The sequence below is a fragment of the Pavona decussata genome, unplaced genomic scaffold (assembly GCF_977016875.1).
Source record: "Pavona decussata unplaced genomic scaffold, jaPavDecu1.1 SCAFFOLD_65, whole genome shotgun sequence".
NCBI lineage: Eukaryota > Metazoa > Cnidaria > Anthozoa > Scleractinia > Agariciidae > Pavona > Pavona decussata.
This window is the reverse complement of record NW_028145485.1, coordinates 66,800-81,634: the sequence shown is the minus strand read 5'-3', so window position 1 is coordinate 81,634 and position 14,835 is coordinate 66,800. Positions and strand designations below refer to the sequence as shown.

The 14,835-nt window shown below is 41.6% G+C and overlaps 1 protein-coding gene across 4 annotated transcripts; it reads left to right on the top strand.

Annotated features, from left to right (window-relative positions):
* Positions 1-3,591: 3,591 nt before the first annotated feature.
* On the top strand, positions 3,592-14,763 carry LOC146478210 (uncharacterized). 4 transcript variants are annotated; one of them, XM_085112453.1, is made up of 4 exons: positions 3,592-3,776; positions 5,320-5,471; positions 9,416-9,620; positions 12,304-14,763. In XM_085112453.1, exons 3-4 carry the CDS (start codon positions 9,434-9,436, stop codon positions 13,806-13,808), a joined length of 1,692 nt encoding a protein of 563 aa, XP_084968579.1. In that variant the 5' UTR covers positions 3,592-3,776; positions 5,320-5,471; positions 9,416-9,433; the 3' UTR covers positions 13,809-14,763. The 4 variants fall into 4 exon arrangements, with proteins under 4 accessions (XP_084968579.1, XP_084968578.1, XP_084968577.1 ...); XM_085112452.1 differs by having other exon boundaries at positions 5,067-5,471; XM_085112451.1 differs by lacking the exon at positions 3,592-3,776 and adding an exon at positions 4,942-5,211.
* Positions 14,764-14,835: the final 72 nt, after the last annotated feature.

Here is a 14,835-nt window from a genome sequence, read left to right as displayed (position 1 = left end):
TAGCATTATCAAATTCTTTTTTCTCTTTGGGGTCGCGATGGGCCGAGAAATAAGCCTTCGGGCCACGAGTTATTGTTCTCGGTCTCGTTTTTTGTACTCGAGTGGCACGAGTAAAGTTTTCGGTGGCGTTATCAAATTCTTCGCGTTCTTTGTACTCGGGCCGTGAGGCGCCGAGTTAAGTAATCGGGGAAGGGGAGGGAAGGGTCCCGAACTCCCTCATTTTTTTCGCTTCCTAAGCTCCCCCTCCCTTTCCGCGATGTATTCTGCGAGTCACTATTCTTTCGAATCAAAACATTTGGCGTCGGTTGTGAAGCGTTCGTGAACGTTTCCCTTAGCGCAGAGAGGGTTCTGGAGTCGTTGGAACAAAAAGTTGAAGGCAATGATAGCATGTCGAGTGGCGAAGAAAGCTTAAACGTAAGGATTAAAGCCCGTGGATATAGCATAAGAGAAGAGGAGGTAGCTTGAACATGGCGCATTCCGTTTCGTCTGATTAGCGAGGGTGACAGTTGTGCAAAAAATCATGAAACTTTGGAAGGTTTGTCGCACGAGCAGCATGCGCATGAATTTAACTCTGCATGATATAGATGGTGGGTATCGAAAACGCGAATGCGAAATCGAAACAGAAAAGTGTAGTGACGTTTTGCAGCTTTCTTCGGGACCGTCGCAAGACGCTGCAGAATGGTCAGAAAATTCAAAGAATTCCAAAGATTCGAATGCAGACCTCATGCTCACCGCAAGCAACGCGAATGTTTTACAGAAGAAGAATGGTCATGTCGAATCGAACGATCGATCCCAAGTGCACGCTGAGGAAGAGGGGAAAAGAGAGACAGTTTTTGACTAGCTTTGATTTGGGTGACCACAATAAGACTTAATTTTCCAATTTGAGTTCAGTTTATAGAGATGTAATCGGCGACGCGATCGACTGAGTGTGAACACTCAGTCCTGCGATGACAATTCTCGTGTTTGATTCCTCCGCCGGAAAAATCCTGACCCTTCATGGGTTATCGCGCGGAGCATTTTTATTAGGAAACGCGAAACAAGGCACGTGCAGAAAAATTGGCGGGCCAAGGAACTACATCACGCACGACAAAATCATGCGAACGTACTTGCAATTTTGTCATCAGTTTTTGAATTTGTTCAAGAGGGAAACTGTTTTGTCAACAAACTTCTTTAATTTGTGCCCTAGCCTGCTCATAGAGCTTTGTTTGGCTAAATCATGTTTCATATTGTTGATACATCTCAGTAAAAGAATTTGAGCTTACATGGATATATGTCTTCACGAAAAGTTTATTTCCGTAGAAAAGATTTTAGTAGCCTGAACAAACGCAATGAATTACCAAGTCTAAACCCCCCACAGAAATAGATATGTACTCAAAACCTCTCGAAAAACGTAAAGTAACCGTTTGTATCATGGCACGTGAATTGTTTCACGCCACGAGCATTAGTAATTTATCGCCCAGCAAACGCTTTTTTTAAATCACCAGTTCGAATGATTTCATAAATCCATGCCCTCATATAAATAGATACGTACCCAAAACCTCTTGTATAATGAACGTAACCGTTTGTATCATGGGACGTGAACTCTCTCACGGCACGTGGAAGTGTATTTTATCGCCTAGCAGCTGCTTGCTTTAAATCACCGGTTTTTGATTACTTTATATACTTTACGGTCATTCGTTGAAGTTGCGTGATGAGTGTGGTCAGCTCCTGATCATACGAAACAGAGCTGTAGCAATTAAACGATGAATCACTTCTGGAGCCTGAATTTTTTTTTTCCTGGTTGTATCATGATATCTCCGTCTATTTCTATCGATTTTAGAGAGTCACCGATGCTGGAAGTTATCACTTCTAAAAGATCGTACGCTTACGCACAACGCAGTCAAATATGGCCCGAGTATAAGCTGAACACAGCTTCTTGTTTATATATATATTTTGATCTCACAGGTCATTTCTTCGTTATGAGTTCTGTGGTTTTTTTTACCTGTTTATTTGATCTGTTTTAGTCTCTGCTCAGCAAATGCAGTTCTTATGCCCTTTGAGGCATTCGGCTAGGTTTGTTTTGGCTTGTTTCAATGCGTCCGGTCATAGTACAATCTCTCTTTTCTAGGCTATATGCAATCGAGATTCTGGTGTCAGAACCAGGCTTACAGTGCAGCCCAGACAATGAGCAGACGGAGCTGTTCCTTCTCCGTCTGTGATAACCCAACTCAGGATCAGAGAGTCATTCGTGCCGGCGCCGTGAACAATGTTTCACCTTCGCTACACTGTTCACTAAAACAACAAATTTGTTTGCGATTTGACCTTTTACGCAATGAATCCAGATACAATTTGATTGTAAGCTTGAAGCCGGCTTTCCGAGTGTTGCTGGGTGTAAAAGCTCGTCTCCAACACTAGTTAGTACGAAAGATCTGTGGATTCAACAAGTGGTAAACATGCTGTCCGTCTTATATGACAAATATCCTTCACTGAAAAGCTGTTGAGTTCTGCCTGTAAACAAAATGGGTCAAGATCTGCAAAAAACCGTTATGTTCCTTGAACACCTGGTCCACTTGATGTGGGAAAAAAAAGGAGAAGGTGGGTGGGGTGGGAGTGACAGAAATACTTTCGGTAACGTGCCTTCTTTTGTTCATTTGTATCATTTGCGTGAAAACCGCAGCCGTCTTACTGGCGGAATAATGCTTCTCTTTTAGATTAGATCTTTTGCAGTTCCTGCGTTATAGCGGAAAACACACATTAACTAAGTTTAATAAAATGAAAATTCCCGGGGGGGGGGGGGGGGTGGATCTCTGTACTGACTAAAGATAAAGCGGGGAGGAGGGGAGGGGGGTTGCAACCCCCGGGGGGTACTTGGGTTAAGTTTTGTTGGGTATGTGCCGCTGGCCTCTCAGAACCCCTGCCCCATTATAGTCAGTTTTGTGGCCAGTTATAGACCCCATCTTAGTCACTTTTTGGGAAAATGTAATTTTCGCGATCCCAACTAAGTCACTTTCTATTTATGCAGCTACTTTAAGAACGGAATGTAATGCGAGGTGATTGTTACATTTAATAAACAACAACTTTCTGAACTTTTTAACCGAGACCATTTTGAATCCCTACTTAATAGAATTTTCTCACCCCAGAAATCGGAAAAAATGTGCGACCCCATTCTAGTAACCGGCTATTGAAAATGCGACCCCATTCTAGTCAATCCAGTTGTGAAAATGCGACCCCATCCAGCGGCACATCCCCATTAGCCTCTTATAAGGAAGTAACCCCCCCGGGCTGCAACCTAACTCCGGAGGAACTCCTTTGAGTAACGGAGAACCTTGATAAACGGACTCTTCCCAGTTCGCTGCGCCGCTGTATCCTGCGATTGTCGCTTGTTCGTCCTCTTGATTATAAAACAATGTAATGGCTGTTTGTTCGCCTAGCTTATGGCAACCATTAAAAACTAAGCAGTTGAAGATCTAATCATGCTGAAACTTTATAATATATTGTGATTGTGTTGATTGTATATCCGGTCACATGACTCCATGTCCGGCAATATACGCTTTAAAGGGACTAAAAAGGTCTGGATCGAGCGTCATACGTTGGGTTAGGAAGCGAATACAGTAGTCCCTCTCGGCGTGAATAATATATAGGTATTAAAAAGCTAGGTTCGATACAAATTGAAACTAGAAGCGTTGTTTCGGCATCAGCTTGGATCTTCGTAACGCAGCCGGTGGATGTACAGTACACATCGAAGAGGAAACGAACAGAAAAATCTCCTTGACTGCAGCCGGCCTTACTTCTGCAAGGTACAGTGTAGACTTTTTGAAAATATTGGATTATTTTTTGTTTAATTTAACGTTTAGTTGGGCGTTAAATTCTTTCGGTGATCTAACTCGAAACACTGAGACAGGCCGAAAGTTGCCTCAATGATTACAAATTCGACTAAAATTTCATTTGGGTCAGTATTTTGATTGTGGCAATTCACTGAACTCAGAGCCACTTTATTAAACGAGAGGACATTATTTGGCTCATAGAACCTTCCATGGATCTAGAATTTCTTTATGTAAAACCAACAGGAAACTACAGGGAGATCCAACACCGAACGAGACAGATCACGCCACGGCTGCCAGACTCATGCCTTGGCGTGGGTTCGAACTATTATGTGATGGTTTCCTACGTAATCAGAAGCTCCTGGCTAAATTTGAAATCAGGGATAATCGATCATCACTCGTGGTTTTGATAATGTATTCGTTCACACAGGTCGAAATTTTTTTTGTTTCATCGTGGTTGTTATAGTGTATTCGTTCACACATGCTGAAAACCACCCTCGCTCTTCCAACCAACTTTTCTTGATTGAAGATTTTAGCGCCCGATTGTCCTGCAGTTTTCAAGTAGGGCTGTCGTTATTTATTCGTGATGAATTCTCAAAATCGATACGCTGGAGTTCAGTTAGTACATTAATTTATACCATTTCATGCCTTGACTACTTTGTTTCATCGTTTTCCATGTGATTCAAATGTGATGGATTTTTAAATTCAAAACGCAGTGATTTTTAAAACCCCTTCGTCATTTTATTCACCCTGAGCTACGTTTTGACGCCGGCTCGGGTGAATGCTGCATTTGTTGACTGGGAAATTTCAGACGATGCTGTTCTGTATTACAAAAGCTGCAGTTTGTTTCGTCAATTTAAACCGAGTTACTTAGAAGTGAAATGGTTTAAAAGGATCATTGGAAAGAAATCTCTGTTTTGAGAATGAAGCCCTAACTCTTCTGTAAACAAAGGCTGTTTCTAGAACATTAGAAATGCAGAACGCACTCTCATTGGCTCAAGAATGACAGCTGTCTATAATGTCTAACCAATATACGGCGCACGTTTGAGTCATGTGGCCATTCAAGCATAACGCGTCTATTGTTTTAATGATTGACAGTCAAGCGAAGGCCGCTGAACTTATGCAAATCACGATCGAATTGCACGAATTCAAAAAATATATGGGTCAAATGTTATAACGCTTGGCTGTACGTATATTTTTATGCTGAGATCTTGTGTCTGCCGCAACGGCAGGATAATATTTTCATAGTCTGCTTTGCTTTTATAGTCGAACTGCGCCTGGGCTAAAGCAGATGTCTGGATATTTTCCAAGTTGTGTTTCATCCGCCATTGCAGCGTTGTTCAACCAACTGTCGGTGAAGTAAAACGGAAATCACTCGATTGAATTCTTCGTTGTAGAAGAGATTTATCTGGTAAAGGACGGCTTGTGAAACAACAGTGCTTGTGAGTCCAGAGACAAAGCATTATTGTGTTCTTCAGGAAGCAGTGGAGAGTTTTACAATTCTTTGTTTTCATAATAGGCGAACACGTTTAAAGTGCGGATGGGAAGGTGATGACCGTTCGCTTTATACACGAGGAGTTTCTCAGATTGAGAAACCAGCTTTGAATGAAGACTTAGCGAGGAAGATAGAAAAAGAAAGCAAAGAACCCACGAAGCTTTTTTTCTCACAAGGTAAGGGAAGCTATGATCTGCGGTGACGTTTGTGTTATTACGTTAGAGCTAGTACATGCTACAATGAATGGTTTGTTGGTAAGAAGCTCAAACTTTGCTTGTGTAAATGACGCGCTGTAAGAATGCAGGTACTAGAATTTTTTGTATTTAGGCGACTCACAGACGTCTAAAGAGTGTTTTTTTTTATTGAATAACTCTGCAATTCTATCCTTATAGAAGTCTCGCACAGAATCACCGCGTAGGCATATTTGAATATCAACCATCTTTGGTTTTGAGCGGGTTCTTTAGAACTCTCTTGGAGTAAATTACACAAACAAATGTAACGTGGGCAACCGCTTGCCAAGTATTTTTTCTTTAGAAAAACTTAAAGTACTGATTGTACTTGCAAGGTCATTAATTAGAAAACGAAATTTGGCCTTGAAATGTATAAACATTGTATACGCTTTAGTGATGCCTCACTGACATTTACTGTCAATTTATTCGAGTGCACATGGCCGAGTGGCATTTAAATGTCCTGCTATTGGACCTAGAATTATGGTTATTTTCAAATGTCGTGATTATTTTCAAAGAATATACAGTCGAAAAGCGACGCTCCAGTTTCACGGCGCGCGTATAGATTCTCATGAAAGCTTCACTTTCTATCCCATAATATTTCCACACACACATAACGTCTTTAGACCATATTCGTCCAGGCTTCGTCTACGCAATGTTTATTTCAATCAATGCTACAGCCAGTAACATTAATTCGAAATATTAATAATTGTTGCTCATGAGAATCGTCACTTCCTCGAATTTCTTATTGCTAAGGTGAATTACTGTACTAAACTAATAATAAGCAAGCGGGGAAGCGAAGTCGGGACCAAAGTACACCAGAGAACGCGATTCAATGTTACTCCATCGCAGCTAGTTCCTTTGTTAGGACGATTCCCGATATCCTTCTTCCAACAAAGGCTACCTTTGACCTCTCGTTGTCTTGAACAGAAACCTAATTACTGCGTATCCTGCCGTAGTAAGTTTACAACAGCCTGGCTTGCCTTGAACTCGGTCTTTTTCAAACATTTTTTCTTTTGTGTCGGAGAAAACGGGAGTTTTCTTTGACCCGGTTCAAACATCCGCGAACTTTTCATGTGCCGAATCTAATGCAAATTAACAACAAAAATCGCTTTTGCTCATTTACATTAGGATCGGCATATGGAAAGTTCGACGTTCGAAGCGGGGCTAAACGTGAGAGCATAAGAAACATACTCTTACGAGAGTATCAGTACTTTGTTGTCCTTACCATTGATAATTAGAGGAAAAGGTGAGCTTTTTGCCCTATAGTAACGATTGATCTTCTCAGATTGTTGGATACACACTAGATAGAGTCTAGTTGTTCGGGCAGTTGAACGCCTGATTTGCTCCTTCCTATTCGCTGAAAATAGCTCATCAAGGGTTATTTTTGGCATCCATCCGTTCTGAACAAAATAGCGCCACATTTTTTTTTTTTTCGGATATAGCTCAGTGCTATCGGTTCATTTTTAACCTGGCCCCACCCCTCCAACCAAAATACGTTTATATCCGTTGCGACCCTATAAATGCAACTTTGGGCTCTTGCTGCTTAAGATTTCCTGTCCCAAAAATACTTCTGTAGTTTGCCGATCGAAGCGTCACTTTTTTTTTGAGAACTGAATATTTTAATTGTTTGAATCGCCATTTATTCCTTTAGCTTTGTTTGTAACCTGAACACACTTTGTTTTTGAGGTGTTTTCAACTCATCCTTACCCATTCCACGCTACTTTAAGAATCTCCTTCAATCTGCAGAGACAATAAGCTTGGCTAAACACATGATTTAAACGACTTTATGTTGCGTTTGAAAACTTGTCCGCACAAATCAAAGAGCCAACATTAGTAACTCAGTTGATTTGTGACAACGTTTGTCCACGGACTGAAGTTGTTGATTGGCTTTCGCTTTACCAGCAGGGAGACCAATATAACTAAGCGAACACTCGCTTATTTGTTACGTGTCACTGCGCTTCAAATGAAATAATATCAAGGCGACCTCAATGCGACTTGTGATTATGCTCGCAAATCGACCGACTGCGATGTATTAAAATTCTGACTTGGCTCTGAGGCTTCGTATATTAACCTCTGTGTAATTTCTTTTGTTTTATTCCCCCAAAGCCTCGGAGCCAATTTAGAATTTTAATATATTGAAATTGGCCTGTTGTGTGTATATCAAGTTTTGCATTTGTTTGGAACGTCAGTAACGTGTTTTGACCGGTTGCTAGGATACGGAATGACAACCAGCTGAACTGTTTGATTGACGTGATGATTCTGCTTCAAAGCGAGGCCGGGCACCAAACAGATATTTCATTCGCATGCAAATGGTTTGATTTTTTTATCTTATTTATTTCTCTGTGCGTGAGCGGGCAGTATCCTGCAAATTCCACAATTCTGGGAGCGGCCACAATTTCCCCTCTTGACCACGGTCACGACAACCAGAATGCGCGGGAAATCTTGAACTAAAATCATTTAACTCTGATCCGAAACGTTGGATTTTTCCTCTTGAAATGAAACTTTCCGCTCACTAAACGTTGCAAAACGAACAAAAAACAAAATCAGCAGTGGAATAAAAGATCTGGTTATTCTTCAAAGAGCGTGCATTCACGTGTTTTGACAATTTTTGCTGTTTTGCGAGATACTGTTTTTTCTTGCAGTATTGACACGCCATTTAACGTAATAGCGCTAAGTGCAGAGCAGTCGTTTGAGCATAGTTTTTCGGTCCATGTTCGTTATTTCCCTTGGAGTTCCATTCTCTTTTCTCGTACCATTTTTGTTTTAAGAAAATTTGAATACTCAAACAAACGCCTCGCAACACTGTATCGTTGGCATAAACTACTGACAAGTTTTTCTTATCATTAAAACAAAGCTTACGCATAGTATTAATTCGCTTGTCTGTTCGAATTTTTCAAAAGATCGTTGTTTGTTGCTATGAAATATCGCAGTATGTTTTTTTTTTCCATTTATTACTCCAGGATATATTTGAGACCTGTTTTATCGATAGTCTAGCCTTTTTCTCTTCGGTTTACGCATGCGTTTCTTGATTTGCAAAATTTAACTAGAGTGACAGTGCTGCGTAGCGCACGTAGACTGTTTGCAAGCCAATTCGCCTCGTTCGTCTTAAAAACTAAAAAAAAAAAAAAAAAACAGAAATTAAACAACCAAATAAATAAATAAAAAAAAAAATACATAAATAAAAATGTTATTCACCGGCCTAGGTTGGTCCGTATAGGGGAAAACTGTGCCAGAGCTGCGGCCTCGGGCCGTTCTCAAGACCGAGGGCACACTTGTTTCGTATCCGTACGGATCTCCCGTCCGGTGAATAACATATGTATCTTTTGTGTTTAAGATCTCTCTTTGAGGCCTAAGGACACCGGGGGATGACCTGGTTATCATTTTCGCAATGTTAAACTAGCTGCTCATCTAGTCTGTAGGGAAATGGAAGACAAAACGGCTGAGAGAACTGACGGTCGATGTTGTCAGAACACTTTGAGCTTACAGGCATTATAACCTGCGTACAAAGTCACATTGAACCAAAAGAACCATTCAGCCAACTTTGCTTCAAATAATAATATCATTACGAGTTGTACAGTCGCGTTAGTATTCACGAATTCTTCAATTTGTTTTGGTATGTTTTTGCTCAAAGTATTGCCTGTAGTTTATTGGCTTCTTCACTGCACAAGGCGCAAAGCTCTTCGTGCCGTCTGAGATGTGAAAGGCGGAAAAGCTCTGGATCGGAAAATGTCACTGAATCATTTATTGTCACGCAAAACACGAGTTGTCACGCAACACCCATTTCCACCATTAAAGTACTGTCTATAGAAGTGCGGTGAATTGGTTGATAGTTTTAGCTAAGCCTGGTTCAACTAAACTAAAACATATCTTAAACATTGTCTTTATTTTAGTCCCTAGAAAGTGTTACCATGGCAACAAATAACGGCAAAATCTCAGTAAACGGCCACAGCAAACATAAAGAAGCGGGTGCAAGGATAACTGGATCACCCACCCAGGCTCCCGTAATAGATGACAGCCTCATTGTTGATGATGATGAAGGACTGCCCCTCATTTCTGCTGTGTTTTCTTTGGCAACGGACGGAAAAAGCGACGAAGGTGCGTTATTTTGTCAGTCTGTTTTAAGGACTTTGGTAAAAGCTTGGTTAATTTCGGGTAAGTTGTTGCAAAAAACGTCATGGAATCAAATGTTAAGCCACGCAAAGTGCATTGGAGGTGGGAGGTTTATTTTGCTTCTCAAAAAGAAAAAAAAAATTGTTGTATTAAAGCGAATGAAAACCTTTTTTTTTTTGGGTTTCCGGACGGACTTTTCCCCCGAAACTTGTATTTGTCTTAGCCACAGCGAGTAAAACTCATCGAAACATCGTTTCCTATAGTGGTTTTCGTCGTTTAGGAGCGCTGGAATTCATAGGTCCCTGATTCTTGAAAGGCCTCTTTTTACCGTTAGTATGTAGCAGCTCAAGTCATTTATCATAGATAGTGATATTGCGTTAATTCCGCCAATAACAAATCATAACAAACCACAAGGTAGCAAAGTTATTAATATGCCTCTTTCGATGTATTAAATTTCACAGTGAGGCGTAGAGGAAATAACAAAAAACAAAGGGCAATGAATAAAGATGTTTATTTATTCCTCTTGTTTGCGTCATCTGGCCTGCGTAGCAAGGCGTAATCGGGGAGGGGGGAAAGTGAGTGAAAAAAGGGGGGTTTGGGAGAGGTAACGCCTGCGGTAAAAACCCACTTCAAGTAATTTCTACGTTCGCTGGTGAACGCAAAATTCTGATTGGTTAACTTCGACAATAAGTTTCTTGAGAATTGAAGCAGTTTCTCACACAACAAAATGGCGTGCGACGAAGACATGTTATCGGAGGCTTCGGCTGATCTGAACTTGCGAGTAACGAATAAAGGTTGAAACGGGACCAAGAATGGCAGTGAGAGCTCGTCTAGTGGGAAGGGATGTGCTGGCGGTTTTGCCAACAGGTTATAGTACTAAAAGCTTCATCAATCAAATGTTCGTTCGTGCCTAGGACTATGAACTGGATGGTCATGCAGCAATTCTCGTGATTTCCCCGTTGATCAGCATCATACGACAAATCAAATAAGTGACAAGAAATCACTTGGATAGTCAGTGACTCTGATCGCCTCCATTGTGTGATTAGCCGCGGCGTTCCAATTCTTCAGCGCCAAATTTGTAATTAGGGATTTCGTCGATTTATCAAATGATTTTCCAATAGCGTCTTTACTATTAGGATACAGCCCACTACTTTATCCGAGTTTCTGGTTTCCCCACAATATCTTCCACATTACAATAGCTAGTCAAAATATCATCATCTTGTTTACATGTGTAGTGTAAACTGATCTGGTTATAGGCCGATGCCAGTGGTGATTTTCTGTCCGCGAGATCAAGTCCTCACTTGCGTTCTGAATTTCTGGAAAACAAGGACTTCCTCGAATTTCCCTTTCCAGCTGTACTTTTGCCTTCCCCACCACTGTCTTGTTTCTTTCCCCAAATTCGCTCTCGTGTAATAGTGTTTGGAAGCTGTCTTTTGTTTCAATTCTCCCAGTTCATATCGTCAGTAGCGGGAACCGGTGCCCAACAAACCGGTGAAGTTCTGCTGCATTTGTTATTTCACTACTTCATGTTATGCACACCCGTATCCGTCTCGACAAATTTGAACTTTTTATAATAGCAGCCCGGTTATGCTACAACAATCAGTCAAACTTAGACCTCAGTGTCGGTCAAAGTAAATTTTGAAACGACACTCTCCTTCCCGCAGACTCAAAGTTCATACCACAATATTTAAACAGCTTTGTTTCGATGCCTTCCTGGGGCTTTCCACCCTCTTACAAGTTTTTGTTGTCGTTGCCGACATTATGTTTTCACATTTTTTTCACCATTTCCTGGCCGCTTCGTAGGGAAATTCAGGCGAGTTTTTGCGCCTTGCAGTGTGCCTGATTTTGATTGGTGACTGAATTGAAAGTTACTGTCAGACAACGTAATTGGATTAACTGAAATCGTTGGGTGGAAATCAATCGAATGGTGGTCTTTACGGCAGGCGTTCCCTCACCCCTCTCCACAATCCCCCCTTTGTTTCTCTCACTTTTTCTCACGACCCCTACCCACCCACCCCCCCCCCCCCCCCCCGTCCCCGATAACGCCTGATACGCGTGCTAGCGTCCTCTAGCCCTCGTATTCAAGCTGAATTTAAATATTTCGAAAGAAGCCTATTAGACTGAAGTACGAGCCACTAGCGTGGAAAAATAATACCATCAAGATGCATTCAACGTTGGCTTTACCTCTAGCAAGGTTTGTATGTAAGGATTAATTAAGCGAAAGTCCCCAGGCGCAAAGCTCCAAGCTTGTTACAATGTACCTTGTAGACCCGTCTGAGCCAAACATTTATTTCGTTAAAACAGGCTTTTATGACAACTGGCAACTGTCAAAATATCTGCGTGCCGATTGCCTGGAAGTGGTTGTCTATTAGAGTACAGACAATAACAATGACGTCAGAGGTAACGCGCGCGCTTCCTCAAAGGAGAATAAAGCCAATTCCGCTCGTACTTTCCCATGTTTTAAAACACAAATCGACGGCGGTTTTCTACCGTCTCTACTCTTATAGGCCATGCCCTAAAATTGTTCAAAATTTAACAGTGAAACCACTCGCGTGCGGTTCGTGGCTCCACTTGAGTTTTGAACATTTTATTTTCTATTTAACAATTAGACGGCAAGCTCGAGGTTTCTATCTTCTGAAGTAACTTGGTATTTCTATATTTATTGCAGGAGCTAAACTCACGAGTTCCATTTCAACAACAAGTTCGTCGCAGATTATCAATTTGGGGAAGCCCATACAACTTAATTCCAGCTCTCCTGTTAAGCGTGGTACCTTGATAAACAGTGATTCGATTACATCAAAACTTACAGGTGAAATTTCAACGAGCGAGATTCAAAGGAAAGGCAGTCTTTCAACCGCTCAACATATGGGAAATGACGCGCTGGGAGCTTATGTCAATAGGACACCAAGTGAAATCTCTAATTCCTATGAATGTACCGACGTCAATTCGGATTCACAACAACGGAGGACATGTACGCAGATGAGTGAAGTTTCATCAGGAACAGCGTCTGTTATAACAAACGGGACGACGAATATGCAGTCGTCAGCTAACATGGTTCATCTGATGAAATTAGTGAACAGTGTTAACAAGGGTGAGCCTCCTCAAGGGATTCCATCTGCGAGTGCTGTGAACATCAAATCACCGCCATCAATAACAATGAACAAAACGTCTGCTAATGTTCCTGCTAGTCCAGGAGCGCATTTACCGCGGCAGATTGCAATGAAACAGCCTGCACCGGGCAACAGACAAACCTCTATTGTTTTGAACCTAAAGCCAGGCGAACCTTTACCCAAAGCAATTAATTTGCTAGGCCCAGACGGAAAATCAATGGTGTTATTGGCTTTAGCCGACGGCGGCAAACAGCTCGTGACGTCAAGTGGTGCCCCGCATACGGGAACTAAAATCTTGATTCCAATTCCCTCTAATGTAGCTTCCTCTTCACCTGCGCCGAAACAAGCGTCACTTGTAAACAAAGTGTACCCCATCGCGCCACACCCTGTCAAAACAACTGCATTGACGTCGCAGGGCAGTGTACCCCCTTTGATCTTTTCGGTCCCAGGCCTCTCACAGAAGCCACTCGTAGCCGGCAGTGTTGTCGCGACAAAAGCATCAACTGTGTCCGCGAACGTTTCAAAAATGTCTGAATCTCGTGTTTCTGAGGCAATTCCAGATGTTTCGAGTGGTGAATCTGGAAGCAGCTTTGATTCATCTCCAACATCAATGCCAACAAAACTCACGCCGCCGGAACCAAAGCCGTCTTCTTCAGAGGGTGGTAAGTCGACTGGACTTTCGCCCCAGGAGGCGAAGATTCAAAGACTTAAAGAGCTTATCAAGCGTCAAGAGGATGCAGTGAACAAACTTCGCGAAAAGAGGCGAATGGAGATTGAGCGAATCAGAGACCCGTCCAAACTTGATGACAGTGTGGCGGGGGATGATCCGCCAAAAACTGAAAGACTTCCCTTGGTTGAACAAAAGAGACCTTCGAGTCCTTTCGCTGTGCCACTTCCACCAAAGAAGCGAATCAAAGATTATGACTCGAGTTTCAAAACAAATGTTACCAAGGCAACAGATTCTTCGGTAACGCCTTCCGAATGCGCGTTTATTCCAAATGCGGATGACAAAGCTTTTGTTCAATTGGTTGGGTTGGAGAACGTTGTCAATAGTATAAAATAGCAAGACCTTTTGGACATGGCGCGATCTTCTAATTACCTTTGAGACTAAATATTTGTTGGATCTGTTCTCAATTCGCCTAGTATAAAGGCAAAACTATTTAGCCTGTTAAATGTAAGGGTGCTTTCCTTTTATCAGAGCTGGTCGGACTAACAAGTCAGTTTATAAAGAGAATACGTCATTTTGAAGGACTGCCCCTATACAAATTATTCAAAATAGCACAGTCTGAAAACAGTATGCGTCGTTTTGAAGGAATTCAAAGCACTGTCAGAAACGTTATTTTTAATGCATGCCATCTGCTTACATTTCGGTTAGCCGGCCAGTACTGACAAATGGAAGGCGCCTCAAGAGTATTTTTTAAGCTGTCAAACGCGTTTGCTCACTTGCTTGTTTATTTGCACAGTTCACGCAGTGAAATTCAAGGCTACAGGAATAAAAATAAGTAGAGCTATTTTACAACAGCTTTTATGATCGGTGGAAACTCTGCTTTTAAGTACGCATTAGAGCATTTTCAACTGAGTGTCGTAAAACCAAAGCCAAAGTACTTACTTTGACCAACTACAACAAACGTAAACAGCGCAATGAACCATTCAAAACTCCTTGTTACTTACATGTAAGCGGCGCCAAAGGCAGGAAAATACGTGCTAGCAAGGCATGGTTGTTTTTAGTTTTGCCGGTTTTTCATTGGTCGAGAAAGTGGCGCGAATTTTTTTAACCAATCACCTGGCGCAGTAGAGCAGAATCAAATTGCTTTCGACACCCAGTTGATAACCGCTCAAGTAACGTCTATTCGTGATAAAGTAAGACGACTTCGCTATCAAATGTACAAAGCTGACAGCGTTGAGTTTTGAACGGCGCTTACTTGGTTACATACCATCTGCCCATTGTGTTACAAGCCTTTTATAGGTCATTCAGTTGAGCGTATTTACTTCATTAAAAATTATTGGCAGCGGTGGTATTTGTTGTTGTTATTATTATTATTAGTAGCAGTATTATTAGTATTAGTATTAGTATTATTATTATTATTATT

What these genes read in the sequence shown, in the direction of transcription:
- LOC146478210 (XM_085112453.1), top strand. Translation starts at nt 9,434, where the DNA reads ATGGCAACAAATAACGGCAAAATCTCAGTAAACGGCCACAGCAAACAT. An exon ending in GGACGGAAAAAGCGACGAAG is followed by an intron (nt 9,621 to 12,303) that starts GTGCGTTATTTT and finishes TATTTATTGCAG; the next exon opens with GAGCTAAACTCACGAGTTCC.